Raw genomic sequence first — 17569 nt, forward strand, 5'->3', positions numbered from 1 at the left:
TCCCTACACTCTTCATTCTTCCTATATTCACACTTTATTCTCTCTTTCTTATCTTTATATCTACACCACTCTTGAGCATTTCTTAGCTCTTCTGATATTTCTAAAAAACTTACATGAGAACACAGAAGCCTGAAAAAAAATGGCATATTTGGGAAACCGTATATGACACAGGATGTTCAGAGCTTAGAGAGCATGGGAGACAATAGCTGAGGTGAGTCAGAGAGGCCTGCAGAGGCCAAATTATGAAGGCTCTTATAAAAGTAATAGACCTTCATTCAAAAACAGGAAAAACACAGGAAATCAGAAAGAAAAATATATCTACAAATTCTGTTACCCAAAGATAGTTACTATTAAGATTCCCATACGTTTTCTTTGGGGTTAGATTTCTGCAGAATAGGGATTTGAAATTGGAATTGTTGTTGTTTTTGTGTGGGAAGGGACAGCACATAGTTGTGGTTGTGCTGTATATATGAATTCTGGGTTTTGTTTCCCAACATGGAAAATCACTTATTGCCTTAGAAATTATCTGGTTAACGGGAACAGAAATGCTTTAAAAAACCAAATCTAGTAAAAAGGAGGTTTTAAAAAATGATACAGGATAGTCTCACAGGGAAAGGACAGTGAGTACAACAAGGCCTAATGAGAGATAGAGCTCTCCCCATTGTTCTGTTTCTTTCTGGGGCCACATGCGTGCTTCTCTCTGCACACATGCTCTATTCTCAGGCTTCATTCTAAATGGGATTTTTTTATCTGTTCCCCTGTTCTGCTGCAACTTCAGCTCTGGCTCAAAATGACCTTGCATTTTGGCTTTCCTAGCTGACAGGTTTCTGTGTCTAGATTTCTGAGAGAGAAAGATGGAGAGAGAGAGAAAGATGGAGAGAGAGAGAAAGAGAGAGAGAGAGAGAGAAAGAGAGAGAGAGAGAGGAAGAGAGAGAGAGGAAGAGAGAGAGAGGAAGAGAGAGAGGAAGAGAGAGAGGGGAAGAGAGGGAGGGAGAGAAAATATCATTGTCTCTGAGGTTGGATGTTCAATTCTGGTCCAATTAACTATGACCGTGAGCAGTGGGGAGTGGGTTTGGGAAGGTCATGGATAGGGATGCTCTGTCCACGGCTCTTTGCAGAGAGACAAAGGTCAGCATATCTAATATGCTTTTATGGTTAAAAATTCTTAATATTTTTTATGACTTCATAACATTCCATGGAATGAATGGACTAGACTCCTTCCATATTTGAATCTGCTCTCTTATGCAGAAGGACATTGAGAATCATGGGTTGGAATTTTTTAGGGCTGAAGACTGGAAGTGTCAAACACTACTTTTTCTCACCCTTCACATTTCACTACCCAGAACTTAGTCACATGACCATACCTAATGGAAATGGTGACTGGGAAATGTAGTCTATCTGTGTGCCCAAGAGAAAAGGAGAACATGGAAGTTGGTCAGGAGTGGACAGTTTCTGCTTCAGGCCACATCTTTGATTTTTGAGGCTGATGTTTCAGAGGACAGCTGTGCCCTTTGCCAGTTTCTCCCTTAGAGAAACGTTATGCTGAATAGGTTAGAGGACTGATTTGAGTGGCATTTCTTATGTTATTTTATAGCATTATAAAAAACATTCTTGCCTTTATTATACATGTATGAGTAAGACTTTCAGAGAAGTGAAAGCTAATGAAAGCAAGTGCTGATCAGCATCCTTTAAAAGTTGCATGAGAGGGCTTCCCTGGTGGCGCAGTGGTTGAGAGTCCGCCTGCCGATGCAGGGGACACGGGTTCATGCCCCGGTCCGGGAAGATCCCACATGCCGCGGAGAGGCTGGGCCCGTGAGCCATGGCCGCTGAGCCTGCGCGTCCGGAGCCTGTGCTCCGCAACGGGAGAGGCCACAGCAGTGAGAGGCCCGCGTACCACAAAAAAAAAAAAAAAAAAAAAAAAAAAAGTTGCATGAGAATGATAATCTAGATTTTTAACCTGAAGAGCTCAGTGGTAAACTCTCAGGTTCTGTCCTTATTATACTCCTTTGTATTTAGTTTGAAACTCTCTTTAAAATAAAATGTCTTTGCTAATATAGATTACAATTCAATAAAAAGAAATGATACAGAAAAGTATACCATGTCAACTGGCTCATAAAACAAACGAGGATAATACATATCTGAGGAAAATGAGGGTGAATGAAAAGGTAATTAAGGTGTATAATACTCTGCCCGCTATCCACTCCTCTAAAAAGAGAAATAAATAAATAAGCCAAGTAACCAGTGAAGATCAATTCTACAAAATCAGCAGGTTGCTCTGGTGAGTAAAATTGGGAATGGACTTTCAGCTTTTGCAAAGGGAAACATAATTGAATTTCTTTACAAAATGAATGAAATTCTCTTAAATCTTAGAAAATTTGGCGTCTGGTTTAATTTTAAACGTGTGCTAATAAATTTTGCCTAGGTTCCATGTTTGTTCCCATTTAAAATGGTTCCCTGGTGGGAAATGAACCCTTGAAAACCGTGGGGTGGCATTTTGTTATGCCTTCGTGGAGAAGATGTATAAAATCATAAGAGGATCGAAAGTCTCATCCATCAGTAGCTTTCCAAATTGTTTCTAGTTTGAAAGGATTACAGCTTCCACACCATATCTTGGAACCTAAATTACCTTTAAATACAAAGAGAATGAAAAAATGGTAAGATTACTAATCTAAGTAAATAATTTTTATACGTTGGCCTTATCCTTTTCATACGTTTACATTAATAGAAAATACTAATTTGATATTTACAATTCAAGTGGTGTAGGGTTTTTTAATATCAATTTTTAAATTAAAAATTACATCTACAGAGCATGGATTTAACTTAGAGAAAGAGAATGAGAGGACGACTTGAAAGGGCATTATTATGAAGTGGAGGATAATTGTTTATTTTCATTTATTTTGGAGTCTACTAAATCATCTTGGTCAAACATTATTGAATACGAAGTATTTTCTTTCTCTAACATTTATATATATGCCATATATATATATTCCAGCCCTACTAGCTCCAATGTATCTCTAAATGTCCTGTTACAGAAATGTTTAATTTGTATAGGGAAGTCTGATACACTGTTGAATGAAAAATGTTCTGATGTATTCTAAACAAGGAGACATGACAATTAGTTCACTTTCATAAGTATGTATCCTCCTAATATCATTTGTCAATTCTGTAATTAAAAGAGTTGAAATAAATATTTCCATAAAAACATATTCAGTGGAATAATACGCTCATATATGTTCATTCTGAACAGAGAAATGCCAGATGATCATGTGATTTAAGAAGATTTTATTACCTTAATGATTAGCAGTAAGAGTGGCATCAGGGATGTCATGAGTTAGTATGCGCACAGTGGTTAAGTAAATGGGTTTCATTGTTCGTGCGTAGAAGTAAAAATATTTATTGAGCACCTACTCTTTGTGAGGCACAATTCTAGATGCTGGGGATACAGCAATAAATAAGACAAACAGAAATTTCTACTCTCATGTAGATTGCATCCTAGTAATCAGAAAAACTGAAGTAGATTCTGTCATTTACTGGTTGCGTGACCTTGGGAAATGTACTTAAACTTAGTAGCTCAACCTCAGCCTCCTAAACTATGACATGTGGATAATATCATCTACCTTATAGGGTTACTTTGAGGATTCAGTGAGAAAAACCCCCCCACAAATTATTTTAGCAGAGTGCCTGGCACATAGATGTTCAGCAAGTGGTCATTGCTATTGCCATTATCATTCACAGCGATTATTTCTAATTATTAGTATTTTTATTAACAATAATTCTTTCCTTACTCAGATGTCTCAAATAGAGACGAAATGTGACTCAACTATTTTTTTGACTTATTTGTTTCTTTTAGATTATGTGAAAATAAAATGAAAGCTTGTAATTGTGCTTTTATATTCAGGAAACCAGGAGATATTTGCTCACGAGTGAAACAGTTATTTTAGAGTCCCCAAGCCTCATTCATTCTGTACCGAGAATCAAGAGCCTTTTAGAAAAAGCAAAAACATCATGCAAATCAATATATATTCATTGAGTACCTTTGAAGTATGAGACAAGGAACCTAGAAGTTGACTTGGTCCCTGCCCTAACGGAATATACAATCCAGAGGCAGTTGAGGAGGTAGGGTAGATACTGCTTCTGATTAAAAGACAAGAGGGAATAATAGCCACAAAAAAGATTTTTAAAAGAGCTCTCCCATTAGCTGCTAACTACCTCACTTGGAAAATCACATGAATACCAATCTAGACCATAGAGTATTACCATTTAAGAATAGATTATAGAACTAAGGCTTAAGCCTAGAAAAATTGAGGTTTAGATATATATCCTGAAAGTATATTTTTTAAAAAAATCTCTTAAAAATTATGAACAACATGGAGAGACTATAAACTTTTTAATGAACACTTGGCATATAAGGTTTGAATGGGACATATGGACAGGGTGACTTAAAACTTGGAAGAAAGAAACCTAGGGCAAATAAAATGAAATCCACCTTTATATAGTTGTTAATAAAAAAAAAATTTTGTTACCCCCAAGAGGTTGTCCAAGCTGATAATACCATTTAGGCTCAGACAGAGTTTGGATAAATACTCTTTTTAGGAGCATTTATCCTAAAAAGGAATATCAAGAATAGGCTATTATGCAAAAACTAGAGATGTTGAGGTTGATATCTTGCCAGTAACCACGCTTTGCCACAAAAGAACACTAGATATTCACTAGATATTCTTGTCAGAGAAGAAAATGGGGCTGACTCAGCATGACATTTTCTTTTATTTTCTCATGTTTTTGGAGGCATAAGAATGAATACCTATGAATAGACATTTCTTCAAAGAGGATATGAAAAACAGCCAACAAGCATATGAAAAGATGCTCAGATGCTCAGCATCAGTAATCATCAGAGAAATGCAAATCAAAACCACAATGAGGTATCACCTCATACCCATTAGGATGGCTATCATCAAACAGACAAGAAATAGCAAGTGTTAGCAAGGATGTGGAGAAATGGAACCCTTTGCACTGTTGGTGGGAATGTAAAATGATACAACTACTATGGAAAACAGTATGGAGGTTCCTCAAAAAAATAAAAATAGAGCTGACATATGATCCAGCAATCCCACTTCTGTGTATATACTTAAAAGAATTGAAAGCAGGATCTCAAAGAGCTATTTGCACACCCATGTTCATAGCAGCATTATTCACAGTAGCCAAGAGGCGGAAGCAACCCAAATGTTCATCGACAGATGAATGGCTAAACAAAATATGGTCTATACGTACAATTAATCAGCCTTGAAAAGGAAAGAAATCCAGTCACATGGATAAAACTTGAGGACGTTAAATTAAGTGAAGTAAACAAGCCACAAAAAGATATTGTGTGATTCTTCTTATATGACATATCTAAAATTGGCAAATTCGTAGAAACAGAACTGAGAAGGGTTGTTACCAGAGGCTGGGGAGAGGGGGAAAGAGGAGTTGTTTAATGAGTGTAGAGTTTCACATTTGCAAGATAAAGAAGTTCTGGAGATCCTCTTTCTCAATAATGTGAATATACTTAATACTACTGAACTATACACTTAAAAACGGTATAGGATGGTAAATTTTGTGTTCTGCGTTTTTTAATCACAATAAAGATGCATTTAATAATTTTTTAAAAAGAATAAATGCCTGAATTCCGCTATCCTATCTGAATGTGATTTGGCCCTGACACCTTGACTCAAGGCCTTTTTATTGCAGTCTTCTTCTTTATTGTTTTTTTTAAATCAACCTCAGCTTCTAACTGGAGGTAAGTTGAATTCCTTCCTCTGGGTATAAAAATTAGTCTAATGTTTGTAGCTAAGGGAATGCAGGTTTAGAGACTCATAAGTATGTTTACAAGATGTAAAAGAAAAAATTCATTGGTTATTTATGCATCTGTTGTTAGAAAGCTGTAGATTTCTGTCTATTTCCTGTAGAATTTCAAGTGCCGCATTAAATCACATCATTTAGTGCTAACAGGTACCCTCAGAATTACGTTGTATGTAGGGTTTAAAAAGAGAAAGTACATTTTCCCCTTTTTTATAGATGATTTTAAAATCCTTACAGGAACATTTATTAAATTCCCATTTACCAGCACTGGGTCTCATCAGTCTTAAAGATATATATTTTTTTCAATTTCCTTATATGCCCATTTCCTTTTGGCAATATCTTACTTTTCCTTTTTAAATTTGAAATTGAATATTAAAACAGAGGCAAAGGAGAGTACTACTTACACATAAACTCTTGAACTGCATTTTTATCATTTCCTCTGTGGAAAAAAACCTAATTGTATGAAATTGATAGCAACATTTTAGTATATCCTCAGGTCCCCTGGGAAGAGCAATGTGCTTAGACAGATGATCTGATTTTATGAGCACATAGCTGAAGTCTAGCAGTGTGCATTTGTCTTTATGCTCCTACTTTTTTCAGGGACTATGAAAACACATTTAGGCAGTAGTTTCGCTTTCCAACAATGGACTGCAAAGCCTTTGACAATACATAGCATTTGCATTGCTGTTGTTCATGATGCACATCAAAGTATAGACCACTTTCAGCAGAGAATCTTAATCTCAGTTTGTTAATAAGAAAACAGGAACCTTAGTATATGAACTCATTTTATTATCTACCCTCACTGAGGACTGTGATTTGGATTCCACTCAAATATGAATTAGTTTAAATGTTGCTCTGCTGCAACTGTCGAATTTATTCATTATGTTGTAATATTTTACTTATGAAACTGCATTTGGAAATCCTTTGGTATATATCAAGATGAAATTACAGTGCTCAGGGATATTGATTATTGCTTGTAATTGCCATCATAATAGCCAACAATTCTCTGTCTTTCTTTGTCTTTCTTCTACCTCTTAATGATATACCAAACCAAATCAATATCCAGCATATGGGGCCACTTACATTGTCTCAAAAATCCAATTGTTCTCCTTCATAAATATGCAAAGGATCGAAGATTTTAATCTCCAAACAGTGAATAAAAAAGCCCCATACTGCTAGATTTCTCTTCTATCCCATAGGGACATATCAGAGTGTTGCTGTATAGGATCAGTTATATGCAAGTGACATATTATCACCTCCAGTGTAACCACAAAGTTGTGGTGGGTAAATGGGGAGGCTTCTCCACTCTGCTGTTTGTAAAGTGCTGTACTTCTTCCTCAACTAGTAAATTAGATGGCCAAAGGGGAAAACATAGGCTGGGAGAGATAACCAGACATTAAAGAAGAAATCTACCTCCTTATGACATGGAGGTGATTATTTCAGGGACTAAAGAGGAAGTACAATCAAATGGAAGAAACGTAATGCTGTGAGTCACTTTTTCAATAAAATATGTTTACTCTTATTTCTACTACATACTGTTTGTCCATTCTGGGGATACGTTCAGTGCCTTTAGAAGCAGCAGTAACTCCTTTACAGTCTTAACGACTGAAGACTAGCTTCTTTCTAATGGTTCCCCCCATTCATTCAAAAAAGTTAAGATGGTCTTTACAACTTACTCTGAGAACATGTGACATACAGAAAAATCGATATGTATTATGAAGTACTGTTTGCATAGATTGTATTTGGTTATAGCCCTGGTCAGTTAACCCAGAAGATTAGATAGAACCTGGTGGTAATCTGGTGAAGACTGGTTGGCAGGTAGCACAGTGTAGTGGAAATACACTATTTTGCAAGTCCTCCATTCTAACTACATTGATATCATTAACTACTGATGTTTCTTTTAAATAATCCACTTTTATTCTCTGGGCCTCCATTTCCCTAACTGCAAAGTGAGGGAGTTGGGCTGCTAGCTGATTTCTATTCTAGCGAATAGATATTCTTTTACAGTGCAATTTGTAATGGTTGTATAGTATTCTACTGCGTGTTTATAAAATAATATACTTACCCAACTATCTATTAATGAGCATTTGGGTGTTTATCTTTTGCTGTTATAAATAACACTTCAATGAATGACTTTTTATATACATTGTCATACACATCATTTCCTAAGGATAAATTCCTATAGGCAAAATTTTTGGACAAGGAATATGCATATTTTAAGTCTTCTGTTACGTAATGCCAAATTATCTTCCAGAAAGGCTTGTGAATCTCCACTCCCCTCAGCAGTCCTGTCTTTTAAATAACTTTTATCCTCATATACTAAAGCAAAACTCTCTAATGTGGATATTTTCATTAACTGGCATGTTGACAGTTGTTTTTTCCTTTAAACATGTGTGCTTTTGTTCTTTAAAAATGGAAGCTAAAATCAGTCTTAAAATATTCTTAATGATTTATGCATTTGGGCATATGTGACATATACAAGGTGATGTTGGCTCTTTGCTCAGCGGAAGGGTCTTGTGATGTATTACATGAAAATGTGGCACCAGAATGTTTTTTGTTTAGCAGTGTATTTTACTGCCCCAGGCAGCATAGTAGAGTAGATTGAGGACTTTGGAGCTGGAATGGCTTGAGATCCCATTCTGGCTTTGTTATTCACTTCCTAGGTGGATTTAAGCAAGTTACTTAACCTCTTTCGGCCTCCATTTCCTTAAATGCACCATGCAGATAATAATGTAGCCTATTTCATATGAATGAATACTAACTGAGATAATGAGTGTTTAACACAATGCATGGCACTTAGTGCCCGATAAGGGTAAAGTATTGCACAAAAACATATTTTTATGCCAACTCCTTACATGTGAATAAATCACTACTGTTTATGAAATACCCCTATTACAATAGTCATGAGCTGTCAGTAATCATCCTCTAGTAATTCAAACATGACAGCAATATGAAGTTCCAGGACAGGCAAAAGTAATGTAGGGTAGAAAAAATGCAAAATAGTGGTTGCCTCTGGGGGTTAGGGAATAGGGATTTACTTCAAAAGGCAGGAGGGCACTTCCTGGGGTGATGGGAATGTTCTGTACCTTGATAGGGGTTTAGGTTGCACAGGTGATTGCATTTGTCAAGTCTCAGTAAATGTACACTTAAAATTTGTGCATTTCATTGTGTATAATTTTTTATATTTACATATAACAGTTTATAAGTTGAAGGTGTCCAACATGTTGATTTGGTACATTTATATATTGCACTACAGTTGCCATTTGTAGTGTTAGCTAACACCTCTGTCACATAATTATCATTTCTTTCTTGTGGTGGGAATAGTTAAGATCTACTGCCTCAGCAAGTTTGATATTTATTTTACATTATTATTGTCTATAATAATACTGTGCATTAGATCTCCAAGACTTATTTATCTGCTAGTTGCAAATTTGTAACCTTAAACATCTCCCTATCCCCCACCTCTCAGCTCCCGGTAACCAGCACTCTCCGCTTCATTTTAACAAGTTCATGGATGGACCTCGAGGATATTATGCTGTGAGATGAATCAGACAGAGAAAGACAAATACTGTATGATATCACTCATATGTGGAATCTAAAAAACTCAAACTCATCATGTATAAATTTTACATTAAAAATCTGTAAAAAAAATTACTGAACTCTAGATAATAATATGAAAATTGAAATATGTGAAGGGAAGTGTATGCAGCTTACTTTGAAATGCTTGAATAAAAAATGAAATGAAATGTTTTAAAAAAAGATGGGCTAAGATAGGAATGGAGAGGTGGATAAATATGTGATAGAGTGAATATAGTCATATGTTAAGTATAGAATCTAGTTGACAAGTACATCTGTGGTTTTGTTTTGTTTTTTTTTAATTTTTAAAATTGTTTATTTGATAACAGTCTTTTAAAATTTGAATCTAGCATTTCTAAGGCCAGTGCTGCTCAACTGGATACACACATCAAACTTACCTAGGACGTTTTATTAAAATATACATGCTTAGGACCTACTCCGGATTTACTGAATCTCTTTACTTGATATTCTCTTGAGTAGATGTGTGTTTATTATAAAATTCTTTCCTTTGGCTGTATGTTTGGCAATTATTATAATAAAATATTGGGTGAAAATATGTCTGTGAAAGCTGGTCTCTAAATAAAATACTGGTCTCTAGGCCATTCATATTATCAAAATGCTTGATGATACTTATCTTTCTCTTTTTGAGTATTATATTTAATGAAAGGGAGCAGTATAGTTAATACCATCAAATGTGGAATGTTAATGCTCAGAAGTTGAGAATTTCATTAGTCAACAAGTCAGGGAACAGAAGACCTCTTTCCTCCTCTTAAAAGTCTAAAATAGGAAAACAAAAAGGAGATCACCAATGGCACTTTGGAGTTAAGTGTTAGGGATAAGAAAATTTTGTTGAGTTCCTCCTAGCTGCCCTGTGCTTTGTCATAGCATGATTGTTTCAAATTAGTGGAATTTGTATTTCTGTAGCAAGTGGCTTTGGTTTCGATAGCCCAAACTTTTGTTTCCTTTCCGCAGGCATTTCCTGTTCAAACATGGATCTGGTTCCTCGGCCATCTTCAGTGCAGCCAGTCAGAACTACCCTCTGACATCCAATACTGTGTACTCGCCTCCTCCCAGGCCACTTCCTCGAAGCACCTTTTCCAGACCTGCCTTTACCTTCAACAAACCCTACAGGTGCTGCAATTGGAAGTGCACGGCCTTGAGCGCCACTGCAATCACAGTGACTTTGGCCTTGTTACTAGCCTATGTGATTGGTAAGCCCCTTTTTCCATGCTTCGCTTTTCTTCTTAATCCAAGTATTGTTTTGCTTGTGGTGGAGTTGGGAGCGGGGGGCGAGGGGGTTTCTCTCTCTACTCTGCGACCTACAAATTTGAACTAAGGCTTAGTATTATCAATAACAAATAGAGAGCTCTTTCCGTAGTGTAGTGGTTATCACGTTCACCTAATACGCGAAAGGTCCCTGGTTCGAAACCATAATTCAAAAAGAGTCATGTACCAAAATGTTCATTGCAGCTCTATTTACAATAGCTAGGAGATGGAAACAACCTAAGTGTCCATCATCGGATGAATGGATAAAGAAGATGTGGCACATATATACGACGGAATATTACTCAGCCATAAGAAGAAACGAAATTGAGCTATTTGTAATGAGGTGGATAGACCTAGAGTCTGTCATACAGAGTGAAGCAAGTCAGAAAGAGAAAGACAAATACCGTATGCTAACACATATATATGGAATCTAAGAAAAAAAATGTCATGAAGAACCTAGGGGTAAGACAGGAATAAAGACACAGACCTACTAGAGAATGGACTTGAGGATATGGGGAGGGGGTAGGGTAAGCTGTGACAAAGGGAGAGAGTGGTGTGGACATATATACACTACCAAACGTAAAATAGATAGCTAGTGGGAAGCAGCCGCATGGCACAGGGAGATCAGCTCGGTGCTTTGTGACCACCTAGAGGGGTGGGATAGGGAGGGTGGGAGGGAGGGAGACGCAAGAGGGAAGAGATATGGGAACGTATGTATATGTATAACTGATTCACTTTGTTATGAAGCAGAAACTAACACACCATTGTAAAGCAATTGTACTCCAATAAAGATGTAAAAAAAAAAAAAACAAATAGATTTCTAATTAGGTTATTTATTTATTTTTTGGTACTTCCTAACCTTAAATACTGCTGAGGAGCGTAAGGACTGCTCTTTGAGAAGAAATATTTATGCTACTAGCACAGTCTTATTGATTGCAATTACTGTAGTTAACCATTTCCCCGTCAATTAAAAGGTTGTTATGGTTTTCTCATTAGAAGTCATAAGTACCAATCTACAATAGCTTCTTAAATTATAGTTAAACAATAATACTGCTACCGAACTTTCAGGTAGCAATTTCATTAAAGTAGTAGTTACTTGGAAGCTATCGGAAAATCCAGGGCATAATCTCTTTCCAAGAATGCAGAGTTTTACACTGGGACTAAAAAAAAATGTCTTCTTATTTTCACTAGGTAAATGGCTACAGAATTGTGTGGTTACTGTGTTTGTGAAGGTAAAAGAGAAAACAGTAGTGAGGCACACTTTCCACTTTTAAGAAAAATGTTGTTCTTGAGGCATCTTGATTAAAGTCACCCTTACTTGATAGCAAATCGTATTGATTTTTCTGGCTGGCATTTTATTTTGACTGAACATTAATTTCCTTGTCTGAGTGGTTTTACAGTCTAAGATGTAAATTAACTTAAAAAACATGTATTTTGTGGAAGCACTTGTTCCTAGAAGAATAGCATATCATGGTAGAAAAAGAATTCTAAGTATGTCACTTGTATCTTCTTTTCAGGTTTAGCCTGATTTCTTAATTGAAAGGGAACTACCCACAAAGATACATTGAATATGATTCTGAGAGATAGATTAAAAAGGGATTTAGAGTTTCTTATAATTATAAAAAAGTAAGTTTTGTTGAGTCTGATTTATTAAAAAACGTGAACAATAAGAAATTTCCCGTAACCAGTTTTTATAAGAGTCACAGAACAAAGGGTAGTAAGTTAAATAAACAGATATATTTTGTAGTGGAGTCACTGATAATGTCAACAGTATAGGATCATAGCCTATATTGATGTTCATGATTATCTCTTTTCTATTTTCATCGTACAATCTGAATATGTTTGAACAATGCTTCTATTAAATGTGGATAATATTATCCTATAGTATCAAAAATGTGTCCTTTATCTCAGACATTTCAGGATAACCCAACATGTATGTTTATCTGTTTTGTAATAACATTTAATGAGGAATAGCGCTGAAGGAATGGAGGTTGGAGATGAGAAAGTACTGTAATATAAACAGGGTTTTAATATGGTATCATTCAAAGCAAGGAGTAATTTGAAAAGTTGAAATACATTAGAGGCCCTTTAAAATGTTATTGTTCAATTATGAGACCAACTCTTATCTTATAGGTTAGCTTCTATTAACTTTTACTATACAGAGAGATAATATTTTAGATTCAAGACTTTACCTCTGGAATAAACAAATCCAGGTATAGCAAGCTTCTTATATTTAATAGGTTTATACTGTGTTCAAACCTATGTTTCTATTTAAATTTATTATATGGCCACTCATATAAAAAATTGTATTATATACTCTGAGACTTGTTTAATTAGATTATGTTGATTCATTTCAGAAGCAAAAGTGGAGGGCTTCCCTGGTGGTCCAGTGGTTAAGACTCTGCGCTTCCACTGCAGGGGGCACGGGTTTGATCCATGGTCGGGGAAGTTCCACATGCCATGTGGCGCGGCCAGAAGAAGAAAAAAAAGTGAAAGCAGAATGTTTCAGTTATTTCAAGGACTGCCTTTTTTAATAGGGTAAACAATGGCATATAAATCTGATATGACAGTAAGGCCGTATAGTACAACGGTTATGAGCATGGATTTTTCAGACCTCTGCCACTTCTTAGGCATGTTACCTTGGGCAAATTATTCACCCTTTTAAGGCCTCCATGTCCTCATCTGTAAAACTGTCCTAAAACAGTACCTGTAACATAGGGTTGTCATAAGAATTAAATGAGTTAATATAACTAAAGAACTTGGAATAGGACTTAAAACACAGTAAGTATACTATAAATGTTAAATATTATTATTGTTGTTGTTACCATAACTACCTATATAATCATTATTCACTATTAAAATTCACTGGTTCTCAGAGTTAGCCATTTTATTCATGGCTGTACCCCAGCACCGAGAACAGTGCCTGGCACATAGCAACCCTGTCGGTAAAAGTTTATTGAAAAGAACGAATTATGCTAAGCACTCTACTTGTATTAGCTCATTGCATTATCAGAACAGTCCTTAAGGTAGCTATCAGTGTTAAATCTATTTTATAAGTGAGGAAACTGAGGCACAGCCAAGGTAAGAGATCACATAGAGGTCACAGCACTAAGAAGTAGGGATCCTGGGCTTTGAGCTTTAAGCCAGAGCGGCAGACTGACCCCAGAGGACATGCTGTTGAGTGCTAGGCCTTGCTGCCCTTCTAGCACTGCAGCAGAACTTACAGATCATTTACTTCTTGGTCTACTAAATAAATCCACCATTTTTTTTCTTATTAAATCACAAATTAAATTAGATTTACCAGGTCATCCATTGCAGTAGTTACTGCAACTGAGATTTGTGGATCAGTGAGAGATATCTGTTGAAATGCTTTTCTGTGTGACTTTGAAAATGCACAAGTATCATACTAAATACTAGCACAGTAGGTTGAGTGGGTTCAAAACGAGGGGATGTTGATGGCAAACACTGGAACTTTCTTCTGAGTTCTGTCATGGACTGGACATTATGTGACTTTGGATAATCAGTTAAAATCTCTTCCTCCACTTACCTCATCCATCACTGACCACCTCAGAAGGGCAGAGTAAGAATTCATAAAGAGGCATTCAAGTGAAAGATGTCGCATAAGAACTGTAACGTACAAGATGATTTTTAAATGGCTTTCTGTGGTTGAAATTAAAAAGTATTATATTTCAAAATATGAAACCATTTCACTCTCAACTCTTGCTGAGTCTATAAGAGTCATCTGGTTTTTTTTCAATCCCCCTTTGCAGTTTCTGTATAACCCAAGTAAGATCTTTCACTGAAACTATTTACCGCTTCTGTTTCCCGTGCCAATTTCTTTCTGCTATTTCATGTTCCTCTATTATCCATTATACATAACCTTTAGACACGAATGGCTATAGGCTGTGCTGCCCTCAATCCACTACGGGAAATCACATCAATATCAATGGGACATCAGTAGATGTTCTGTGCATTATGGCTCTGTAAGTGGTCATTGGAAAGCAGTGGAAATCCAACAAGTGAAAAGTCAGAGCTGGATTATTCGGGCAACCAGCCCCATCCCCACTCCTACCCACTATACCTTTTGGGTCAGCAAGTAAATAATTTCTTTGAGTAAGTTTTGAGGTCATAAAATTCAGTGAAGGGAGGCATGGAAAGATACTGATTATATGAAGATATTATGGAATGGCTATTGTCATCACTTACCCATAAATGTAATATTTTGCATCTGAATCAAAAAATATGTCCTTACGCTTCATCCTCTCTGATATTTTGGCATCAGTGATGTATCAGTGCCAGTCAGAAGCACATTTGCTTGAATTTACAAATAAGCCATATGAAGCAGTAGTCAGGAAGACAGATGACCATTTGCAAGGCATCAAGAGGAGGCGAGGTTAAGGTGCTTCATCAATGGTTGTGAAGGGCACAAACTCGGCTTCTCTGGTAATCTTTGATGTTTTGATCAAGTTTCTCCACAGTCAGCAGTTTGTATAAGAGGCAGTAGAAACTCATGAGAATACATTGTGCCTGGGGTCAAATGGACTGTTGCATTGAATGACTTGGGGAGTAGGGATTTCTGTCTCTCAAACCCAATATCATCAGTTAATGATATCAATGTTCTTTTTCTTTTGCCATGAAATTAGTAGGGATTCATACCACCTTCAGGGGACGCAGGTAGTGTCCAAACTCTACAGATGAAATAATTTAAGTCCATGAATCTCCTTGCCGTGACATACTATATAGCCCACATGTAGAAAATTGACCAGAATGGTTGTTAATACAGAATTAGGAGAGATAGAATATTGAGCCCAATTCTGTGATTGAAAGTTTAGGGATGAAACCATTCGAGAGGGCAAAGGGCCTACTGTACCTTGCTCTCTGCATCAAAATTGAGTAACAGTGATTTTAGTGCTTTCTTCTGCCTCCTTTATACTAGTCCAAATTGCTCTACTTTCTAGGGTTGTTATGACGGTGGAGTAAGAACATGCTGAAAGTGATAGAATGAGAGGAGTGGAGTGTGTTTATTTTGCCTCCATCACACAAAAAAATGCAAATAATTTATAATACAGGGAAGAAACAAAATAGAGTAAGGCAAATTTTGATTTTGGAAAATTCAAGAACTTAGTTTTTTTTTTAATGGAGAGAATTGAAATGGAGTTTTTTTCCCCCCATCAGATCTAGATAGACAATGCCCCTTCCCACAAAGTTTGCTAAGTATAGATAAATACACTTAACAAAAACCATCTCTTTCACTTACTAGTAGCTTCATTAATGCCTCCTTGCCTCAGTTTCCTCATCTATAAAATGGGAATGTTGATAATACCTTCCTGATAGATTTTCTTTTTAATTAAATGAAGGGAAACATGTAAAACGCCCAGGACATTGCTTAGCAGATCTAAGTAAAGATTAATGCTTATTATTAGTGGAACAGGATTATTATTAGGATTATTAATTTGAGCTGAGGTAAGCATAATGAGCATACAGTTTATCCTAACATAAACTACTTTTGTTTTCCTTCCTCCCAAAGTCATCTAGAACAGTTTTTTCAGAGCTGGAATATCTGTTTCACAAGAATCCTCTAGTGGGTTTGTTGTTTCCTTCTGCCTGGTCTATAATATCTGTAACTTTGCCTTTATTTTACTAATTTCCCTTTTCCTTGGTGTTTTGGCCCTTCAGATGGTTTTGTATTTCTATCTGGAGGCCATATCTAGGTTGAAACACATTTTCTTTAAAATGCATTATAGCTTATAACATTCAAGAAATGACTCAGCATAAAATGCTAAAAAGCATTTTCCTTCATCCTATAGACCATTATCAATCCTTTTGGTGTCACATTTATACTTATTACTACTTTCAGTTCACTCTTGTGGACCCATTTACGATAATGATGGCAGTTTCTGCGTTAGCATTGACTTTGCCTCCTACCCATGAATCTACCAACTTTCTAGCCATCTATCTAGGCAGGGATCTGGAAAATGGTGGTATAACTTCAGTCTAATTATAAATCTGCCATCCATGCATTTATCAGAACTCTCCTTTAAAAAAGGTTTATATTTGCATCTGACATCACCTTTTTGGTGTAATATGTCCCATAAGTTTTATCCCCACTATGGTAAGTGGCACTTTTACCTGTCATAAATAAAAGTATAGATTCAATCTGAATTAAACATACTAAAATGACAGGAAGAACCTGTGCCACATACAACTAATTTCAGAACCATAGTTAGCACCCGTTGCTGAAAATGGAGGCACTTTAATGAAAGGCAAATACTATACTTCTATTTTTTTTTTTTTTTTTGGAACTGTAGCATGCTATAGTTTAAGACATAAAGAGAGAGAATTTCTTGGGTGAGTAATGGATACCAAACATAAGTCTTGCATCAAGAGATTACTGTTTTGTCTCAAGGAGAGGTATTTACCCTACTAAGTACTTCCCATACACCACTGTCTAAGCCTGGGTAGAGAAATTAAAATGAGGCTTTGTGAAATGTGGGCTTGGCCAAAAAGTTCGTTCGGATTTTGGTACCACCGTATGGAAAACCCGAACGAACTTTTTGGCCAGCCCAATAGATAAAGATCCACTGGAAGGCATAGTAAAAGAGGACTGGGCAGCATGTTAGTAATTTTGGAGGTTTACATGCTTAAGTTTTACAACAGCAAGAATCAATCTTGCAAATTCAAGGGAAAAATTCTCTCTCAAGAAATCTCTTTCAAAGTAAATAATTTGAGGGCTACCCTGGTGACGCAGTGGTTGAGAGTCTGCCTGCCGATGCAGGGGACGCGGGTTCGTGCCCCGGTCCGGGAGGATCCCATGGCCGCTGAGCCTGCGCGTCCGGAGCCTGTGCTCCACAACGGGAGAGGCCACAACAGGGAGAGGCCCGCGTACCGCAAA

The 17569-nt window shown here is 36.5% G+C and overlaps 1 protein-coding gene across 1 annotated transcript in view; it reads left to right on the plus strand.

The window, feature by feature from the left end:
• LOC103086956 (teneurin-1) overlaps positions 1-17569 on the plus strand; it is a 312048-nt gene that overhangs the window by 254680 nt on the left and 39799 nt on the right. The window contains exon 5 of the mRNA XM_007446072.1: positions 10384-10622. Coding sequence (XP_007446134.1) covers positions 10384-10622 — 239 coding nt within the window. The remainder of the gene's footprint in view (positions 1-10383; positions 10623-17569) is intronic.

This window comes from Lipotes vexillifer, unplaced genomic scaffold, assembly GCF_000442215.2.
Source record: "Lipotes vexillifer unplaced genomic scaffold, Lipotes_vexillifer_v1.1 scaffold758, whole genome shotgun sequence".
Lineage (NCBI taxonomy): Eukaryota > Metazoa > Chordata > Mammalia > Artiodactyla > Lipotidae > Lipotes > Lipotes vexillifer.